The sequence below is a fragment of the Argiope bruennichi genome, chromosome 10, assembly GCF_947563725.1.
Source record: "Argiope bruennichi chromosome 10, qqArgBrue1.1, whole genome shotgun sequence".
Taxonomy (NCBI): Eukaryota; Metazoa; Arthropoda; class Arachnida; order Araneae; family Araneidae; genus Argiope; species Argiope bruennichi.
Genome location: NC_079160.1, coordinates 51,104,165 through 51,127,412, shown reverse-complemented (window position 1 = coordinate 51,127,412; position 23,248 = coordinate 51,104,165). Strand labels below are relative to the sequence as shown.

Below are 23,248 nucleotides of genomic sequence, written 5' to 3'. Positions count from 1 at the left end.
AACCTCTACGTTATCCAGGAACAACCCTTAAATCCTGAAAAAGTGAAAGTATGGTGTGGTTTTACAGCTACCTTTATCATTGGACCGTATTTCTTTGAAGAGATAACTTCAAATGGAATCCAAACCTGTTCAAACACAGGACAACGGTACTATGATATGCTGAGGGATTTTATAATCCCAACTGTTCTACAGCGTGATGCTTCAATACATTATTTTCATGCAGGGTGGTGCACCACCTCATATTGATCGCCGTGTAAAGCGATTGTTAATACAGCATTTCATAGCATCACGAGTTATCAGCTGTCATTTCCCAATAGCATGGCCTCCTCACTTGCCTTGCGACTTTTGATAGTGGGGTTATTTGAAGAACAATATCTACCGTCAAAGGCCCTCATCTCTACCATATTTGAAGGACAGCATTCGTTGCCATATTCTTAATATTCCGGCAAATTCACTCCTGTCATCTATAGAAAATATGATTCTCTGATTAGAGCATATTGTTGAAAATGAAGGTTTAGTTTTGTTATATTAACGTCCCGTTCGTAATTTTGAGCTGCGGTCAGATGACGAGGACGATACCTGAGCTGGCACCCCCCCTCTCCATACCACACTAGCGGAAGGACTTTGGCCCTGATGTATTTATTGTGCAACAGATCCCCTTACACGACGGTTCTTCAGTGGAATCGGGTCTCGAATCTGAAATCCTACGGCTCACAAGCCGAGACCTTACCACCAGGTCACCGTGGCCCCATTGACAACGAAGAAGGACATATCGAGTAATTTTAATTTTACTTTATTTAACAATTATAAAGCGTATTAAAGGGTTTTATGTGTATTACAATGTCACCTAACGGTGAATTTTTGTAACTAATTTTTTTAAAAAAATTAATAAATGTAAAGCGCATCATTTCAATAATCTGTAGTTCAAATTTTATCTCATTTGGATCAATAGAACGCATTTTAGAGCCCTCTAAAATGGGTAACTTATTTCTTACTAACCCTGTCCAATATTATTTTTTATTCAGTGAGCCGACACATTCAATTTCATACGTAATCCGGCTTCATCAGCCAATGAAACCAATTTAAGCATACATTATTTGATTATAGAAGTAAGTTTTTCACTTTTAAGTAGCTTCGTTAAAAATTCTGTTAAATTATCCATAGAATTTAAATACCTTAATTGAAATTCACTTTCGTTTAACAATTTTTGAATAAATTTATATTTAATATATTTTTTAAATAATGAAATCATACCAAAATAGAAAGAGAAAATGGTTTTAATTCTTCAGAACATATTATTTATAAATTTGATATTTGAGGTGAAGATGATAATATGAACTCTGAAAGCTATCTGCGACAAATTATTGAAAATCATCAAACATAATTACGATCTAATTGGGAAGTAAAATATTAGGGATGTATTTCGGATTAATTAAAACTAAAAAATAATTGAAAATTGGAAGTAATACAATTCAATTATAATTATTGTACAGTTTTATATCAAGTTTTAAGATATATATTTCAAAAAGATTTTGCATACTTCAGAAGCTGAAAATATGTTTTTTTTTAAATTCAAATACAACTAATACATGATGGAACTTTAAAGCAGTAACGTAACAACGGAATTTTTTAAGAATTAAAAAATAAATGAAAAATTTAATAAGGATTTGAAAAATATAGTGTTACGAATCTGTGATGCGGCTTCCCAGCATAGTTGGTTCCATAGGAGGTCCCAGAGCTTGGCGACAAACTTGACGACTTTGGCGCCAAAATAGATTATGCGCGAAACATCGAGAATTTTCCCGATCCGTCCAGTAGGAACTGAGATACTCCTCGAACGTTCCTGATTGGTTGATAGGCTTCTAGCCCCGCCTCCTGAGACCTATAAAAGGAAGCAGCCGCAGCTGCCGGGCAGTCGTGAACCAGATCGGAGAGTAGTCGGAAGCGACAGAGAAGAGTAGTCGGGATTGACGGTGAAGAACTGGTCTTCCAGGGATAAGCGGAGCAGAGATGGAGTCAAGCTAGTGCTGAACTAAGCTGCTCGCTACTGTCTGACTGTAGAGTCTGTTGTATGCTGCACGTCTCGTCTGAAGATAATCGTCTTCTGTGCTGTATATAGTTGTCGTCTTTGAGCTGTCCTGTGTGTCTTCGTGTAAATAAACGTCGTTGTTTTATCTTCTACTGCCGCCTGGTGAGTGAGCGTTCTTCACACCATATAACTTCCACTATCCAAACGAACTCCCGGAAATTTCGTAACAATAGTATTTTATGGTTATGTATGGATGGTAAAAAAATCCTTCAGATATGGAATCTTTTGGAATATATATTCGATATTTTCAATGAATATTTAAAAGTGCTTCTGAGTTTACTGCTAAAATGGAATTTCTGACAAATAATGGCATGAATATGTTAAATATAGATGTTAACCTTAATTTTAGAATAGATATTGAAGATGTATCATTGTTTTTACTTTATGCTGAATTTAAAAATTCAGCAGCTGAAAAATTTTAGGAATTAATTATTTTTAATTCATGAGTTAAAATTAATTGGGATAATTTTAGAAATGACAAAATAAATGTTCAGCATGAAGTTCAAAAGGTTCATCTCCCATTCCGATTGAATCAGAAAAAGTTTCAGCAGTTTATGTCCTTTCTCAGTATATTAATAGCTTGTGATAAAAATGATTCAATATTTGATCATTTACACATGAATGAGTGTTTGATTATTAGAAGCGATCTAGAATATGCATATAGCCATTTTAAAACTAAAAGATTGAAAAAGATTATAATTAAATATGGCTGTTTTAAAAGCAGGTTTCAACACAATTAATACATAAACAGATTTTATGATTAATCGTGCATAATTTGAAGAATTACATCATTTGTCATATCATAAAATTTTTATTTCTTTAGAAGAAGGAAACATTGCAATTCAGTTGGCGATTAGATTATATATTTTGTTTCATTTTGAAAAAACAGAAATAAATGATTTTTAAATATATGTAAAAATTCAGCTACATTTGCATTTCAGTTTCAGTCATCAATAAAAGGATGATGATTAAAATGAAGAATTTTTTTTTCTTAATAAATGTCTTTCATGTGACTTTCAATTTTTAATGTCTCACTCCAGTGTTGATTCTTGTTTATTTTTCACCAATTCCCGCTTTTTTTTCTACTCATTCTCTCATTGGTGAATTTCTTTCCCTTTTCAAAGTCTTTTTGTTGAGTTTTTTTCATGTTTCAAATATTTTTACAGAAATATTTATTTTTCCCAAACATTATATTTTGTTTTGATACTCCCCAGATTATTTTTGTTTCATTTCTCCATAAAATAACATATGATGAATTTTTCTCTCTATCAGGATAATTTTGTTAACTCTTTTCTTCTGGAAACATTTAAAAAAAAAATTTGTTAGTATCAGAATGAAGGAGTCTTGATAAATATTTTTTTCTTATTATTATATCAATTGAATTAAATCTTTTCTATAATGATTCGTCGAATTTCATTCCTTTATCAATGAATTTTAGAATTTTAAAAATTTAATACCTAAATAAATTTTGTATGAATTGCAAAGCTTACATGCATTAAACTGCTTTTAAATTGGAAGTTAAATTTGTATGAACAAAATGAATTGATAATTTAATAATGAACGCTTTGATATTTTCTTATAATATTACACCCAATTTTGCCATTTCAGCCATTAAATGCATAAACTCCAGTGTTAACTAATAATCAATGGCTGATTGTTCCAATATTCTTGAAATAGAATACTTTGTCTTTATTATCCTTTTGTCTTATGCTTCCCCATTGTTATAGAATTTTTTTTTTGTGTGTGTGGAAATTGAATTGAAATATTTTTTTAATAACTAACTTTTATAAGTATACTAAAAATTAATTCCTGTTTTTCTAGTTTATGATTTTTAATTTAGGAGTATTTTTTAAGGATTATTAGGCATTAATTAGGAGTATTCATAACTATCGTAAAAATTTGAAATTAATTTCCGTGAAATTCTCAAGAACGCGGTGTTAATGATATGGAATCAAAGACTGTATCTTTAAATACTAAAAATATCAAATCGTCTATCAGTATCTGAAATACATAAGAGTTAAAAAAGTTGCATCTCCAGCACAACAAAAATTAAGTAAAAAAAACACCCAACCAATTACAATATTTAATTTTTTGAAGCATAAAATAAATCAACATAAATAAATTTAATGAAGTCAGTTTCATAAATTGTTCTTTTTTATTAATGAGCATAAAAAGCAGAATTTTAAAAATTTCATTTTATAATTATTGGATCTTAATTTATAATTCATCTTTATAAATAAAACTAGGTTCACAAACAAACAAAAAAAAATTATAATTTTCATGTACTAAAGTAAATAGTCCAGTGGAAAAAAAAAAAAAAAAACTGGCAAATTTGCGATTTTATTGATAATTTAGTGAATATACAACCATATAAAAAATCATACGACAAGTATTTTTCCATAAAAATGATAGTTTGCATGCGTTATATGACGAGTTATGCTTTTCTTTTTTCAATATAGTAAAAAATATGATTTACATAATACACCAAGAGATTAAATCTAGCTGCACCAGAATAATAAAGATCTGCTTTCCTTACATCCAGATCCAGAAAAATTTCTTCACTCTCATTAAAATTTAGTTTATCCATATTAATATCTCATCGATGTTTCTGATTAAACCCAATCAAATTAAGCTTTTCATCAAATTCAGGGAACTCATATTTCCTGATAAAACATGCTGTTACAAATCTGTAATTTTGCTACCCGGTACGAATAGTGTCATCGTGAGAAAGATCGTTGTAAGATCTGTGCTGAGCGGCTGCTGCGTCAATGACCTGAGAGCTTGGCGACGAATTTGGCGAGTTTGGCGACTAAATGGATCATACATGGAAAGTTCGAGAAGTTTCACGATCCATCCAGTAGGAAGCAAGATACATTCAGATACGCCCTGATTGGTCTGAAGATTCTAGACCCGCCTCCCGGAACTATAAAAGACAGGCACTGAAGTTGTGTGGATCGTCAGAAGTTGTGTGTGAGAGGAGTCGGAGTCACCGACAAGTAAAAAAACTGGAGGATTAGACAGCAAGCAAGCTGCTGAACTATAGCGATTAAATGCGTTACGTTATTATGATTGATCGACGGTATTTTGTTGTAGAAAATTTTTTGTAACAATACTCTATTTTGTATTCTTATATTGTGATGTACTGTGACTTGTAATATAGCCTTTAATATTATGGGGAACTTTAGAGGTCCCGTGTTCGAGAGTATATTATGGTGAAAAAGAAAAGAGAAAAAAAAAATACATCTTGATGATTTTATTCATGGAAATACTGTGAATGAATTGAAGATAAGGCATTCTTTTAGAATTTTTTTCTCGTGAATTCAAAATTTTCAAAAGCTTTCTAAGTCGATTATGAAATTTTTTTTATAAAAATGGCTTAGTTATTAGATGATCATGTTTTCATTGCCCATTCAAAGCCATTGCAAATAAGAATCTTATATACTGATAACAATCAGAAGAAACCATCAAATCATTGTCATTAAATTATCATATAAGCTCAGGCACCAGATTATTTCTTTAGAGGATAAGCACAATAATAAACAGCGTTGATGTGCTTGCTGGTAACAAATGAGGGAATTTTTTATGTGTTTCCACCAAAAAAAAACTAGGATATATAGGTGGTATCATCAGTACATCACCTGGACAGATAAACAGTGGAGAACAGTACAGTTTACAAATGGTAGAAGATACTATTTGATTCAAGACATCAGGATATTTGGCAGGAATTCTATTTTTCTGACAGCACTTCAGAAGTTGACCATAACAGAGTTGATGGTGCTGGACAACCATAATGTTAAATGGGCTTACACAGCTTTTCATCTTGAAAAGGGGCACTGAATATGTATTGTTATTGCCCACTGAATATGTATTGTTATTGTGTTAGCAGTCACCACAACAAATCCTGTCAATATTGCTTCCTTCAATGGTTGCGGGTTGCTGTATACAAGAAGAAGTCACCTTGGGGAGTATTGTAAATTATTTTATCTTTACTGATTAATAATAATGCAAAACATTATGTAGGGCATGTGCTGACGATCTTTTTAAAACAGAAGAATGACATCGAATGGAATAGACTACCTAATCAAACAATTTAATATCACAATATATTTATCACAACTTGAGAGACGCAATGCAGACCATAGTTTACTTTCACTTAACTGTGACTAGTAAGCTGGTGTGGTAATATTTTCTCTGAATTCTTCCACATAGTTTGCTCAAGAATATGTGCAACTGTTATCAAGTATAAATTATTGCTACATGTGCATGTAGCAATTATAGTTTTCTATACAAGCTTTTATAAGGTTTAAAAAAAAGAAACTAATAAATTTCTTATAATCATTTTAGCTGTCCCTCCAAGAACTATAATTGTGTGTATTTTATCTTTGCATCCCTTATCTCTTTATTTTTAGAAATTCATTCTATATTTGCTTCAGATTTGTTTATATTTCATATTATTATAACTATTTTTTTTAACAAAATGTTGTTGTCCTTTCATTAATGGACACCACCAATAAAATCTGATTTATCATAATTTTCATTAATGAAATTTTTATTAAATTAATAGTTAAATTTATAATTCAGTTTTGAAAATATTAAAGGAGTGCGTTGCCAAAGACAGTGTATAAGTGTACAGCATTTAAAAAACGCAGCATGTTAGAAAAAGAATGTAAAATAGATCAGTAAATTTCATCTTTATAAGAAATGGTGTACTACTAAGAAACAACCCATTGCACTACTTCAACTTCATAAAGAATTTATATTCTATCTCTTAAACATAAAATATGAATATAAAAAACTGAAATATGTTTATTTTTGTCTAATTGCTGTTTTTTCAAAGAATATAGAAAAAGATGTGATTGCATGACTGAAATGGGAAATTAAATTGTTTTCTTTCGATATCGATTTACCATATAGAGTTCACTTCCAAATTTTGTAACTTTTACGAAGAGATTGGCATTTGGCTTTCGTTTTTTGACATCAAAACAGTTGATCGCCTGACAGATCTTCTGGAAAAAGAAAAAAAAAATCAATGCATGATTTTTAAAAGAGAAAGAATCCTTAATAATACAAAACAATTTTTTACATGTTTTTTTTTTCATTAATTCTGTTAAGAATATATAACCCCATTACCATGTTTGTTAGTTTTATGATTGGAAAGAAAAATGTGCAGAGATTTTTAATGGATGCCAGGTCTATATATTATTAATATATTATAAATATAATATATAATTATAATATTAATGATGAATTAATAACATTAATAATTAGCAGTGCCCGCACAGCGCTGTTCGTGGCATAACATCCAAGAGGAAAATTAACTTTAAGCTTAAGTCTAGCTTCCACCCGATATGACATGGGCATGTCACGCAACATCAAACAAACATAAAAATATATTTAGAAATTATTAAAAATAATTGAAAAACAATTTTTATAGCACACATTCAGAAATATTTAGACTGTTAAAAAAGTAAAAATATGATATGTTCATAGACAAAACAATTCACTAAAAATATACAATAGAAAAGCTGTTTTAAAATTTAAAAATATACAAACAAGTCATTGTACCCTTTGTTCCACACTTGTTTATCATCTCTGTATAATCTGATATGAATATAAAATTCAGCTTCATCATAATATTTCTTTGTAAACTATATTGGACTGGCGACCACTTCGCTCCTCATGAGATTCATTCTGTCTGTAATTAAATTGCAGTGCGATTTAAAGAGAGATGGTCACATTTGTTGAGAAAAATTGAAATTCTGGAATAATCAATTTGTTTCTATCTCTATTAGGAAACGAGATCTGAAGATTCTTCTGGAGAATTCCATTTGAGTTTATGCTCTGTCGAGAACCGATGGATATCGATGGAACTTGAACGAGAGAACTAATCTCATTTTTGAGTTGTGGTCACAGAACAAGGTCTCTATCCATGCAAGCTGAGTGCTATTATAAATTTTTAATTATAGATTTACTGCTTAATTTTGCTGTTATTTTTTATAAGAGCTCCCTTTTGCGTATATCTTGGTTGTATTTTTGTTAACTGTATCTCTTGTTTACTGGAATAAAGTTCATTTCCCACTATCGAGTTTCCTAGACTTCAATCCCCACACAATCATTGGTCAAGTTCGCTAACAGTGCTAATCTATTTATTTATATGTTACTACGTTCTGCACCATTTTACTTTCTCTTATACATAATATCGGTAGAGAAAGTACTATAATTGTAAAATTCAAATTTGAAATAATTGTAAAATCGGTATAAAGTACTATATATATAAAATTCAAATTTGAGGTTTAGACGAATCTTCACATTTTAGACCTCTTTAATCCTCCACCCCTTCCCAAATCATTAGAAATAATATGTGTTTTTGAATGCGATAACTCGAATATGCTTATTTAAAAAGACAACAAATTAAATTAATGAAATTTGCAATACAATTGCATCATCTTAAATCAGGAACAAATTTTAGACCAATCTGTAAAAGAGAAATTGCTTGTCAGTATTATAATCTTGCATATATGCTCTCAATGTGTAGCATACTAGAAAAGGAGTAGAAGGTGTGGCATTTCGAATCTAAAACTGAATCTGTATTAAATTTTAATAAACAGTAGTCAAAGCAAAGAATTTGAAAACACATACCGGATTCCCTTCTCTTTACGACGAAACTAAATATTCAATTGTCATATTTTAGTAATATATGACAGAGTTTAAAGTTTATTCTTGAATTTTTCTTTCTTTCACCATTCTTCTGTAAAAATATCCTTTTTTAAAATGACATGGAATTTCACATAGCTTTTTTACTTTCTCGTATATGTAATATAGAGAAAGTGTAGTCATTGTCAAAAAAATTTGACAAATCTCCACGTTTAGACGAATTTTTACGTTTTAGACCACCCTGAGTTCGAAAAACACATTTTTGGGAAATGTCTCTTTGTGACAAAATTAACTCAAAAATTCTTTGAGCTAGACGGTTGAAATTTAGTATACGGTCTTTATACCACATTTGACAAAGATTTCTACGAAATTTAGAGCAAAATCTGTTCAAATGAAGTCCCCATATTCAATTTCGTATGGAATTTTGGGACTATAAATGCAGTTTTGTGTCTAATTTTTGTTTGAATCGGTTAAGAAAAACGTGTCTAAACTACAAAATCGATTTTTGGATGTTATTATCGCAAGGATTAATCGCCAAAAATCCCATCAAGGATCACACGATAGATTCAGTAAAAATGCTAAATTGAAGCCAAAAGTTAATATTGTTTAAATATTTTTGCGCAGTTAAATATTGTACTAATTATATATATATATATATATATATATATATATATATATATATATATATATATATATATATATATATATATATATATATATATATATATATATATATATATATATATATATATATATATATATATATATATATATATATATTGTTAAAATATTATGTGGGTAAATATTATACAATGCTATGCAAGGTGTTCTGTTTTACGACAAGTTTATTAGAGAGTATGCGAGAAAGTTTTAGGGAGACCACTCGTGCTGGTTTTAAAGGTTAACTAAAGCGGCCATATTAGTTTCAATTTGCTACTACTAAAGTTATTATTATTTTTTTAGCTACTACAACAGTTTTCTTTTATTAACTTCCTCTTGTATACATTAAAATTATCATAAATATATATTTTTTTCATTTCAACAGAAAGGATAATTTATGCCACACACAAAAAAAAAAAAAAAAAATTAAATAGCCTTCCTGGCTGTTTAAAAATATATATATACAGAAAGGGAAAACGAAAAAATAGGGCTTCCAGCTCAATAATCAGCAGAATAAAACTAGATTGACAACGGCAGACAAAACCGTCTAGAAAACGGGGGGAAAAAAATGCTGAGCTGAAGAAAGAATTTATTCTTATTCTAGAATATATGCAACTTTCGCCGACAGCTTTGATGATAATAGAACATACATTTCATACATATTTTTTATTCAATTTAATGGAATATCATCCAAGTTTAATTTTGTGCGCATTTCATTGCTATTTATATTATTTCATGCTTCCAATTTATAAACATGTTCAATAAATTTTCTGTCATCTTTTTAAAACTATCATGCGTATCATATTTAAACAATAATAAAATCTCAGCGAAGATAAAAATATGAATCGTTCTATAATATATATACTTTCACAAATCCACAGAGCGAAATTACACTGAAAGTTGATCTGCGAAAATAATGTCTGTGTATAGTAAAGTATCCATACGTAATCATCTACGACTGATCGAACAGTTCCAAGAAGTAAATCTCGGAAATTAGAGATTTTATCTCAAAAACAGTTAGAGATAAATAAAAAAAAGTTCTCACTTTCTACAGTTAAAACAGGAGAGAACGTCAGCGATTTAGCAGAGAACGACCATCTGCAATAAAAACAATAATTTACATAGTTGTTTTAAAATAACTGAAAATTGAGGCCATAAGAATCTTGCAATAATTTATTTGTCTTTATAGTTTTTCTTCTATCACGCCATTCTATAAATTTCTTAAATAAATACAGTAGACTCCAGAGTATCCGGCCTGATGTGGCCGAAGAGCAGACCGGTTAACAAAAGCGCCGGATCAACCGGAGTTTTATGAACTCCTTTCTTTGCCCACCAATACCGGAAGATAAAGTTTTTAAACCAAAACTCACTGTTGTTGTACGTATTCTCTCACTTCTTTTTGAGTACTAAACCGTCCATTTATCTGAAGCCACGTATAATGTGGACGCGGCCTTCGCGCGGTGAATCATAGAAGCAGTTGCCGGTACGAATCATAGAAGCAGTTGCCGGTACGTGTCGAGTAAAAATTGAAGACTCTGTACTGGTAGTTTATATACGTTTATATACTGCACCGTACGCTTCAAGAATTTATTAGATAAAATGTAAGTTAAAGGATATAAACTGTTCACAGTTTAGCATAAATTCTTTAATGCCTAACTTCAATGCAGGAAACATAAACAATGTTGCCAATACAATGCCTTGCCTTTCTGATTTTATCACAGCGAAAGGAAACTAAACCGGATACTCGGGAGTGTATTATAATATCTTCGTAAATAAATTTGCATGCATCTTAAAAGACATATTTAATTTCTTTGTTATGGTGGTGATCGGATATTCTTAGATATGCATTTCAGAACTTATTATTCAAATTATTTTTATACTAGAATGATTTTCGATATTTAAATAATTATTTTTTCGGACTTTTGCGCAATTTTTGTGATAAAAATCTCTAAAATCCTATACGAGATGGTGATCTATCTTCTGAAATACCACATAACATTTTATATAGGCGGAGACTACAAAAAATCCGTTGTATGAAGATATTAATAAATGCATATCCAAAATTGATTTTAAATACTTGAATGGTGATAAATTTTAATTATTTTTAAAGAAATACCTTTCATATAAATTTTATAATCGCACAAACTATTCACCTTTTAAAAAAGCACGATGAATAAAGCCAGAGACATGCCTATAACCATTCCTAGAACATGGAATTCCAGTTTAGCAGAGAGACCCCTTTCGCACTTCTCCCCCGTGAAAGGTGAAGAGCAGCTGAAAGTATAAAAAAATATTAGAATGTAGCGATCAAATTAAACAAGATTTAATTAGAAATACCTTTTTTTTATAGAAGAATATTCTTAAGAAACTGTAATAAAATTTCTCTCTACAATTAATCTAGTAAAGAAGAGAGAATTACCGAAATTCGCTAAGGATTTTGAATGGATATTAGGCCAATGTTCCTCTGGCACTGGCGACAAAATGAGTATTCTAGAAAATACAAGAGTTTTAACGATATCTCTATTAGGAGTTGAGATCCGAAATGTTTCTGATAAATTCGGTATCCTGACATGGAGATAGTAAAAGTGGAGGCAATCACATGGGCTACGCAATTTCTCCTTTCGTGAAGTGTTGATCGCGGAGCGAGATTTCTAGATTCAGTCTGAAAGCCATAGCTGTCTTTTGTTTATTTGCATTTGAGTTTCTACAAATGTTATTTTTTGAGTATGCATCCAGTGTGAATTTGCTACCTACGCTTCGTGTTTTTTATTGGAAAAGCGTTTTTTTTTTTTTCAATTATTCAGCAAATCAGACTTTTTAAGCTAAATGTATCGTGCTATTTTCTAAGAACAGTAAAATAAATCTTTGTTAACCCTTTAAAGAGCCATTTTTTTCTAGTCATATTATGTTAAAATATTTTTAGGCTTGAAATTAGAATAAGAAAAGGGATTCATTTAGCTTATTAGATAAATTTAATTTGATTAATTAATTAATTTGGTTAATTAATAATTAAGTAACAAATCAAGACACATCATTTTGTCTGAGATAAAGAACTGAATCATCTAAGTTTCTGACTTACTAAAAAAATTTGTCAGAACTTATGCCAACCTACATAATTTCATACAAAGATTGATCAATTTGGTGGGAAGCATACTTCCCAAGGCCATAGAAAGGGTTAATCAGAAACACTCAGATCAAAGCAAAGTCATATAAACGTGTGATGCTGATAAAAGTCATCAGTGACCCTTCATGACTAAAATCTGCAGAGTGTTTCACACTACTTACTAACTTTACTTTTGCTTTTTAAAATAATTTTGTGCAACAATTAAAAAGTAATTCTTAATTTTTTAAATATTTTTAATTAAAAACTTAGCTTTTAAAATATATTCTGTCATTTTTTTCTTGCATTCCGTGCTGTCGCTTCTAAATACTTACTTATCTGCTCATAGACAATTAACAGATTAATTACAAAGTGTAAAGTTAAAATAAATAATGGGAAAATATTAAATTATTTTTAGTTATCTTTATAATACAATTTTTTTTATCATTAATTGTCTTCCATTTATTAACTTATTTTTATTTTTAAATTATGATAAGCGAAATACTTTTTTAGTTAAAAAAAAAGTAAAAAGGCTTGAAACTTATGAATGGGAAATGTGGATATGTTGAAAAGAAAATCAAATCCTTGTTATTGCACTTACGTGTTAATAGGAATTAGAACTGGACAAAAAAATATTCTTTAACCAGAAGTTTTCTTAATGCCAATTTGTCGACTTGGCGACAAATTTGATGAGTTCAGTGACAAAAGGAAAGGTTCTGGAAACTACAAGAACTGTGGCGAAATCTCTATTAAGAGCAGAGATTTGCGGGATGTTCTATGTCAAATTATTTTGGAAAATTTTTATATTATTATTTGGAAATTATAATAGGGGAATTACTCATAGAAGGAATCATTTCTGTCTTTGGTGTTCTGTCATTGGATAGGTCATTTGTTATTTTATACTGTTGTACTGGACTGCTGCTTAATTAGAAATTTATCGTCTGTTTGTACGCCGTTATTCTCCACAACTACTGTTCTTTTTGTACCTCTTAGATACATTTTTACACTTTGTGCAGGAAGTTTTCTGGAATATTCATTGAACATAACATCACATTTCGTTCTGCAAGTTATCGGATTTTTTTCACTTCATACTAACCGGATGACTTTCGTAAAAATATGTTTCATTATTGATTAATATGAGTATAACAGAAAAATGAATTTTTCTTTTATACCATCAGATATTAAAAATTTCCTTAAATACATATTTAATTGAAATTATCATTAACTGACAATTTAATTCTAAAAAGAATAAAATTCATGAATAAAATAAACTAATGGGTATAGTCTTTCCGAACCTTTATCGCATACTTTCTAATAAAGATGTTATACCAAAAAACATCTTATATGGCAATAGTGTACAATAGTTACGAAATATTAATCTTTATAGTGAATTTAGCATTTACTGAATCAGTCACGTGATCCTTGGCGAGTTTTTTGGTGATTAATACTTGACATTCGGTAATTAGAATACAAAATCGAATTTGTGTCTGAGACGCGTTTTCCCCATCCGATTGAAACCAAAATTTGACACAAAACTACAATTGTAGCCACAAAATCACATACCAAAATTTGATAAATTTTAGTCTTTGTATTTTTTTAGTTATAGCTTTGATATGCTTCTGAAAATATATACCGGCAGACATGATTCGATTTGATTAAAAATTTCCAGGTATCTATACTATAGATGTTAAATATGTGTATCGGATTTTATGCATCTACCTCTCCTCGTTTTTTAAATATCGTTCTAACTTATATTCAAAAGTCCAGACAAACTTCCTCTAAATAGATTTTGTTCAACATTTGATAAAAATGTACAAACTTGTTCTAAGGACCATATGCCAGATTTCATCCGACTAGCTTGGATCGTTTTTGAGTCATCTTTATCAAAGACAGATATACATTTTCAAAAACGTTTTTGAAAATTAGTGAGGTCTAAAACCTGGAGATACGTCAAAATCTCTAGTTCGAATTTTTGTGATTTTAAATTTTGATTGTGATTTTAAATTGTCTTATCTTGTCTTTATATGTATTCGAATTACCCCCGGGCGAGCACCTCGAAAAGAGGATGAGGTGCTTCCGGTATGGTGGTTGGATCTCACCACCCTGGAGGGTGCACAAAAAGGTGGATGATCTTGCTCCTTCCATCGACGGAGGGAGGTACTTCCTTCGGGAAGGGTTGTACCGTGGCCGGTGATGACCCTTATGATTCAACCACAGTTCCCACCAGTGTTGCTATTACAGCGGGCCGGTTATTCAGTTTTCTTTATCCGTATGTCTTCGGGTGGGTCGGAGAGTCCGTCATATGACTACATTTGAATTAACAAATAGTCAGACAGTCAACAAGACAATATGTTTTATTTTTATTTACATTTAGATCCATAATTCTATGAATTTATATGTATAACTCGAAGCATCTTTCTGTTATGGTGTTCTTAAAAAAGCAAGTATTATTCAATTTTTTTATTTCATTTAGTACTTCATTTTATTTATTTATTGATGGTTGGTAAAAACGTGATGACCTATAAGAAGATTGCAGTCGAATTTTTTAATGAATATAATGTTTTATTCTTTGTACACATTTTTTCTATTCTGTATACATTATAAATCAAATCTCTTAAACCATCCATCTTGAATCATGAAAATATAGGAAATCTAATTACTAACGAAGAGATAAACAATCTAAAAATTATATTAATATTTTATCAGTCCATTAATTTCTTTGTGTACATTGGTAGAACTGAGAACATGTTTTACGTATTACGATTCCATAGGAATTATATCAAAAGTTTTTACTTACTTACAAGTGTATTCACCATCGATGACGACGCAGTCTCCATTGTGCATGCAGTAGTTGTCTGGGCATGACGGTTCCGTCATTGTAGGATTTATTGTGGTTGAATCTTTGGAAAAAGAAGATTACTTGGAAATAGTCACATAAAATCTTTTGAAAGAAGATGTTAAAAATATTTTAGCGAAGAAATATTTATATATTTACATAGCATGCAGATGGTACAACTAATGTACTTTGTTAGATGGAACTATCGTGGATAATTTACGCTCTCAATATATCTGATTAAGAAAAACCGCAGAGAGGCTACATCTCTATTTAAAAAACTTATTTAGGCATGCATAGCTTTAGAGCTTTGATAGCAATTAGTTTAAAAACACGTGACAAATTTTGAATACTCCAACCCTAATAGAAATACATATGAAAACATGTAAAACTTATGAAGACACGTGTAGCTTCACAGCTTTGCTAGCAATTAGTTTAAAAACAGGCGACACATTTTGAACAGTCCACCCCTAATGAAAATACATGGAACACACTCCGCAGCGTACTTATAAAGCTTTTTTCTATTTATAGTTGATCTAAACAAAAAATGCAGTAATTTTGTCAAATTTTGTCAGCCTAAGCGCTACAAAGTTTTTCCATTGGAAACAGCTTATGTTGGTTTCAAAATGTTATTACTGTAGGTTTTTTTTATTTATGTTGACAATTGCTATAGGCTTACTAAGACAGGATGGTAACAAAAACAAGGCAACAAGCAAAATCATTGTAATTTTTATTGATTTTTCAACTACTAGAGCCCTGTTTACACAGAGGCAATCGTTGATTGCAATAAGAGATCATAAAAACCCAAAGAAAATCTTGTCACCCATTGCCAATCTGAAGTTAAGAACGTAAAAAGAAAAGATATCAATAAGTTGACACTCAGTCCTAATTTGTTCTATCCCATAAGGTTCTGCGTATGCATCTCTTTATCCTACAAAACGAAACTTTGCTAATTATGACAAGATTTTGTTGAGGTAGTATACCATTCTTTTTACTCTCACCAAGGGGCATTTTGGAATTGGGAATGAGAATCTTTCGGCATGAAGGCTGGTACTCACTACCCTGGTGGGTGTCGGTTACCTCCTATGAATGGTGGAACGTACTTCCGAGTTGAAGTTTTATACCTTAGCCAGTGATGACCCTTAGGACTCAATCATAGTTCCGACCTACGTTGCTGTCGCTGTTGTCTGGTCATTCAAAATTTTCCGTTTGGCTTCCAGGGGGTCGGAGTAGTAGTTTAACAATCGATAAACTGGACAGACATCAAAGAACCCCGGAAAACCGCAAGAGAGAGGCAAGGGGAGAAAGTGTGCCACTTTTGCAGACACACGGGCCGTTAGAACACGGCTTTAACCTTTATCATACAAGTATCATCTGAAAAATTTAGTCAGTAATAACAGTTCTTACTACAGTGCTTTTCGTCAGAGCCGTTATCGCAATTGTTTATACTGTTGCACAACCATTCTCTGTGAATGCAGCGTGGGTTTTCTTCACAAGGAAAGTGCAGGTTGTCGCATTCTTTAGCGAAGTATTTACCTGAAAAAAAAAACACCTTAAATATTCACTGTAGAAAAACATTAGAGTAGGATTGTAGACATTAGAGGAAACACTAATCGTTATTTTCATGCTAAATTAAGAAATTTTTTAGAGCTTTCCTTTTATAGAGCTTTTTTAGAGCTTTCCTTTTTCCTTGCGATAGCAGATTTAATTTTTTTTATTTGAAATTGTATAAATTTTTTCCCCACAGCATTGCTTTAATTTTTAGAGAATTTTGAAACTGATAAAACAACGTAGATAAAAGCACTAATCTCTCAAAGCGTTAAATGACATATTTATCGTTTTGAAATAGTCTAAGGAAGGATACTTACAACTCCGCTCGTCGGAACCATCCTCACAATCCATTTGCCCGTCGCAGCGTTTCGTCATGGGAATGCACTGTTTATTATTTAAACACTCAAACTCCAGGTCATGTCTTTTACAGGCTGAAACTGCAATGGAACAGAAATTTACATTTCATACTGCAAAAACAGCGGTTTCAATAGAAATCATGGATTTATTTTAAATGTTCTAAGTTTTAATAAAGGAATCAAGTTGTAATCTTGTTCTTAATAAATAATTAGAAAAATCGAAGAGTAATAAGAAATACTAGTCAACTTTGGATACCAGTATAGATTATTGAATCTTTAGGCTGTTTAATTATCAATATGGATGTATTTCTTTGACAAAAAAACATTTCACTTTGTAATTTGGTACGATTACAACACATGAATTCGCTTAAAACATTTTATTGCAAATAATAAAGTGTAATATTAAATAAAAGCGGATGAGAAAAACCTACAACGAATTGATTGAATGGCAAAAATACGTGCTGTTATGTTTTGGCAGAGAATATGAAGTAAACTAATTTCATGCAAAGTATGTCTAGATTTCTAAGAAAAATGTTACTGATTTTTTTTCTCCATCTGGCAGTGGAGAAGTTGTCTTCACTCAGTAGGAAACAACTTAAAAAACAACAAATTTTGCGGGAGCGAAGTTTGAATTCTCTCTCGAGCGGGTATTATTTTTTTAGTAGTTAGAATTTTCAAAAGTTCATTTTCTTAATTTTTTTTATCCTTCTTCTTTTCCTTACATTCCAGACTTTCAAAAGCACATAAAAAATTGCAAATTAATTCATAACAATAAAATCATAAAAAAAATAAAGTACTATGATATTTTTGCATATTTTTTTTACAAGAAAGTTTTGTGATCCTTGCATAGCCTTATTTATTAAAGACGATCCAACATTTTAGAAGTCATAATTGAAATAAACTTGACATTCATTTTCGTAATCTTACCGCAATACCGTTCGTCAGATCCATCACTACAGTCCTGTTCCCCGTCGCAGCGCCATGTTTTCTCGATGCAACGCCTGTCTGAGATACACTGGAAATAACGACTTGGACATTTTGGAAAGTCTTCATCCACTGCAACAATAAAAACAACAAAAATAAACTGTGGCTGTAAAATTCGTTTAACAAATACAAATTTTAATGAATGTTATGATTCTTTTTTCACCCATTTTCCACTGTGGTTAAAGCTTATAAGCCAGTTAACAGCTACGCAACCCGAGCAATTGCTTTTGTATCGTGGTCATGTTACTGGGCTGCGAACCACAAGGTCCCAGGTTCTATCCTCGCTCATCGCCAAACCGCAGCATAGGTGATCCGGATGTGATCCTTCAACTTTAGTACAGCTGTTGTGGCGCCATCTACTCACAGCAAACCAAAGTCGTCAGCCTCACTTCTCGCAGCAACACACACAAAAAAAGGCCGCAGCAACACAAAGCCGTCAGACTCACTTGACGCCGCAACAGCAACCACTCACCCACGCACGCCATAACGCTTGGCGCTATTCAGATGGGTACAGGCGCATTAGAATCAACAGCTAATACATCACCACTGAACAGCCATACCGTTCGTCTCACCTTCGACTCACTGGAGGGGGAGAGTCTGCGGTGAAAGCTTATAAGCCAGTTAACAGCTACGCAACCCGAGCAATTGCTTTTGTATCGTGGTCATGTTACTGGGCTGCGAACAACAAGGTCCCAGGTTCTATCATCGCTCATTACAATCCACCACACCACTTCTTTTATCTAATTTTATATAATGCTAGTCTTCCCTGGCGACCAGCTGGTTCTTCGAGAATACTGGTTATATTTAATTTTACATAAACCGTTCAGATATAACTTCATATATATGATTCGGCTATGTTGTCAGCATTAAAGGCTTTGTTATTTCAATTGTATTTTTTGAGTTCTGTTTATTGTGTATATAAATTTTCCTAATAGAAACCACTCTCATAACAGTATAACATTATTAAAAACTTAATTGTGTGATTCATCTATCTTATAAATATCTTGATAAAATAATAAAACTTTTTTTTTTCGTCTTGTAAACTATACAGATATTAAGCAGAAACTTTCTTCTTTAACTTTCAACAATGGAAGAAAAATCACATGACTGAATATTTGATGAAACGGATAAAATGGTTTGAATTTTAGGGCAATAATTCAATATATTATTGGAAACTAAGCAAAAAGTATTTATTTTTTTTAAAAATTGCCAACATCGAGGAAAAAATTGTGCGACAATTAATTTGATATAATTAAAAAGACATTTTTTAAAGCAGTATAAAATTCATTTTTGTACAATAATATTTTCAGGAGTTATCGCAGGAAACCTAGCATCCAACTTATTTTAATTAACAAAAATTTTAATTAAAATTTCAAAACATTGTTCCAGGGTATACATTTCCATTTTTGATACTATAATATGTACCAAATTTACTAGTTACAGATCAAATGAACTGGCATTGCGCCAATACGTACACATATATTTCTCGCTATTATTAATAGAGATAAGATGTGTTGCATTGAAAAAAAACTATATTATAAATGATTGTGTTAATAATGTTAGTAATGTTAACAATAATTAAATTCTCTGCGAAAGACAAACAAACAGAAAGACTCCTTTTTCCATGACAAGAAAAGAACAACTATTTTTTGTTTGTTTTTTTGTAAAGAAATATATATCAGAAATTGAAAAGTAATGTAAATGTATCTGCTTGTATGTTTTCAACATATGCATATTGATGTTTTTAATAGACTATTATAATTACTTAATAGCTTCATTTGATGCTCATTTGGTTCGCAAGGAAAACTGGTTGTGTATACTTTCAATTAAATTTTTTATATGTAAAACTATTTTTATAGTTGTCTCGAGGAAATACTTTCAAGCATCAAATTGTGATAGATTTCAAAGCCGAGTTAATTCAATAGACTTTCATTATTCTGTTCTTTGTATATAGGAACCTTTTTAATAGAGTCAAGTCCCATGACATCATAACGCCAATAGAAGTATTATTATCCAGTTCATCAAAACTTTTAGCTTTCTTAGTATTGTAATGTCGAAATTACATAGATATTAAACTGAATCCTTTTCCTTATTTTTCAGCAGTAGAAAAAAGTTTTGCTGTTAAAAATTTGACGGAATAATGGAAGCAGGAATTTTTCAAAAATTAAACCTATTGTTCAAAATTCTGAAACAATTAAGTTAGATAATTATAGTTAAACAAAATATGAAATTATGAAGCAGTTATTAAGAATTATAATTTTTCATTTCGACTGTTAATAAAGTTAAGAAAAATTTTGCACGACATCTAGTTTGAACCACCAAAAAGATATTTGTTCAAATTTTAAAACGGTGTAAAAATCAGTTTTTCGCAATTTTTTCAAAAGCTATGGCAGAAAAACTTAAAAATTTCATTCATCTTTCAACTAATTAAAATGCCTATTAAAATTTCCAAAAGCTCCGAGCTGCATATTAGTGTTAAGGCTAAATTATCTGTCCTGCATAGTACCAACACACACACACAAGCACACGCACACACTTAATACTTAATGCAATTAAGAAAGGACACCCATAAGTTTCAATTTTAATTTTAGAATTTTAGTAAATGACAAGTAAAGGAAATAATTTTAATACCAGCAAAGTAAATTTTGAAAAATGGTTTTGAAAATCACATTGCTTATCGTAGTCTTAATACGTAATTAATAAAAGTGTTTTACAATTGTTATTTGTTTTCCACTAAAGGTTTGTTTTCAGTTTTTAAAAATAACCAAAACTTCCACCACTATAATGTATGGAGGCATTTCATAGAGAATGCATCTCGTTTAAAAAAACGCCAGACGAGTTCAAATGAACGAACTGAGTAAATGGGAAATGACCCATTTTCCAGACTTCAATGCCACACCAGTCCGAGGATATATGATCTTTTATAACTAATTTAAATGATACCAGCCAGACATTTATGGCGATTCCTTGTTAAGATTCGGCCACTAGTTTGCGATTCAATTTTCGCGGATGTCAGAGTTTACCATTGTCATGTATATATATCTGCATTTGAAATTATGAAATACGTAATAAAACCACTAATTATGATATTTTTTCCCTTAGTTTCATTTAATTCAACTAAGGTGTTGGTTTGAAGCAACATGATATGAATTTTAAACCGTAACTGCGACCTAATGACAATCAATCTGTCATTTTAATTCTTGCAAATTCTTTGCTAAATCAGGTTGAGTTCTAGCTATTATAACTACATTTATTTCCATTTATTAAAATATGGAATTCTTTTTCAAAAATGTACTAAATAATTTTATATTGTAATCAATGACTTAGACGACACTCCGTGTGCAATCTTTCACCCCAGAACAGCTAAACAGCGTTTAACTTTAGACTTTATATCTAATGTACACTAAATTAACCTATCTTACAAATACGTTGCGGAATCGAGGTTCATTCCTTATATCGATCGTTGACGATGCTGAGATCCCAAAGCCGTGTCCCACAATAACATGGGGACATGTTAAGATGACATTAATCCAAGATGGAGACATCCAGATTAAGACATTAATCTAGATAACGACATTAATCCAGATAAAGTCATTAATCTAGATAATGACATTAATCCAGATAAATACATTAATCCAAGATCATGATATTAATCCAGATTAAGACATTATTCCAAGATAAATTCAACAGGTAGCTACACATTTCAAATATTTTTCTGGAAAAAGGTTTCGAACCCATGGTCTTCTCGATTCGAAGCAATATCTTACCATTACAACCATTAAAGTGTCTGTTATAAGTGAAAGATTAAAATAAAATTACATGAAAAAAAAAACACTTACTGCAGTGTGTTTCGTCTGACCGATCTTCGCAATCATTTTCTCCATCGCACATTTTTGTTATTGCAGTACATTCCCCATTATCACACTGGAATTTATTTCTGCCACATCGCTTCTTAACCGATAAAACACAGTGGATTCTCAAATGAATCAGAACAATGATCAATAAAATCAATTTATCAAAAGAATTCATCGTTGTCAGCACTCAGATCAGGAATAAGTAGAATTTCGCATTGATTAATTGAGTTTGTTGCTCATAAATTATTAAACCTTTGATTACACAATTAAAAAAAATCACCAAAGAATCAGGAGCTTCTCATAAACGCTTTCATTTGCTTTGTTTTTCAAAGATTTTTATAAACCGTTACCTATTCACAATGAAAGAAAATAAAACAAAAACAATATAAATTTTGAATATCTACACTTTCATTCATAAACCCAATGTCCAACAAGCTCCTAAAAAACCAACTCCAGAAAAGATCACTAATCCTTCTGAGGAACGTGTTATTGGAGCTATGAATGAATGGATCACAGTTGCTCGTTTGGGAGAAGCGTTTGCTTTATTTTCACTTTTTATTTGCGGAAGAGTACAAGGACACAACTTCTTGTTTGAGAAGGAAATGAAAGTAATTGAAGACGAAACGAACTACATAATTGGGATGATAAGCTCTTTGTTTTGTTTACTTTGTTAAGACATACTTAACTACACTCATGTCCAAAATTAAGGACACAAAAATGTTTTTCGAAGTAATTCTAAATGTCTCCCAGTAAAATTTAAACAAATTATATTTTATATATTGTGAAGGATCGGTAACACGATATTAACCTTTGTTGTGGGAAAAAATGTTGTTTAGCATTAGCTTTTGAGGAACAACTGAAATTAGACCGTTTAGGCATCTTTGATTTTTGCCAGCAATTTTGTAAATATTGCATTAAAACAAAAAAATTTTGCTTGTTTCCAGTGAGAATGAGTTCTTATAATCGTTTAGACGATTTTTTGAGACGGAGAGCCGTTGGTAGGCTTGAAGCTGGGCAGTCTCAAGCGGAGGTGGCTCAATGGTTACGAGTGGCACCGAAAGTGGTATCCAGATTGTGGAATCAATTCCAAACAAGTGGTATTGTAACCAGGAAGGTCGACCAAGGTCGTCACAGAGCAACGACGCCTGCACAGGATCTCTATTTGGC

At 31.1% G+C, this 23,248-nt stretch overlaps 1 protein-coding gene across 4 annotated transcripts; it reads right to left on the bottom strand.

Moving 5' to 3' along the window:
* Positions 1-6,877: 6,877 nt before the first annotated feature.
* LOC129989347 (low-density lipoprotein receptor-related protein 8-like) lies at positions 6,878-22,597 on the bottom strand. 4 transcript variants are annotated; one of them, XR_008785756.1, is made up of 8 exons: positions 22,067-22,597; positions 18,171-18,299; positions 17,205-17,324; positions 16,744-16,872; positions 15,301-15,403; positions 11,557-11,677; positions 10,449-10,501; positions 6,878-7,095 (listed from the first exon to the last, which is right to left on the bottom strand). XR_008785756.1 is itself a non-coding variant. In XM_056097834.1 (7 exons), the coding sequence occupies exons 1-6, from the start codon at positions 22,254-22,256 to the stop codon at positions 11,560-11,562; spliced, it is 789 nt and encodes a 262-aa protein (XP_055953809.1). In that variant the 5' UTR covers positions 22,257-22,597; the 3' UTR covers positions 6,878-7,095; positions 11,557-11,559. The 4 variants fall into 4 exon arrangements, 1 of the variants encoding a protein (XP_055953809.1); XR_008785757.1 differs by having other exon boundaries at positions 15,305-15,403; XR_008785758.1 differs by lacking the exon at positions 10,449-10,501 and having other exon boundaries at positions 15,305-15,403.
* Between the last annotated feature and the right edge of the window lie 651 nt (positions 22,598-23,248).

What these genes read in the sequence shown, in the direction of transcription:
- LOC129989347 (XM_056097834.1), bottom strand. Translation starts at nt 22,256, where the DNA reads ATGAATTCTTTTGATAAATTGATTTTATTGATCATTGTTCTGATTCAT. An exon ending in GTCAGACGAAACACACTGCA is followed by an intron (nt 18,300 to 22,066) that starts GTAAGTGTTTTT and finishes TTATTGTTGCAG; the next exon opens with TGGATGAAGACTTTCCAAAA. An exon ending in CTCTGACGAAAAGCACTGTA is followed by an intron (nt 15,404 to 16,743) that starts GTAAGAACTGTT and finishes CTTTTTCCAAAG; the next exon opens with ATTCAACCACAATAAATCCT.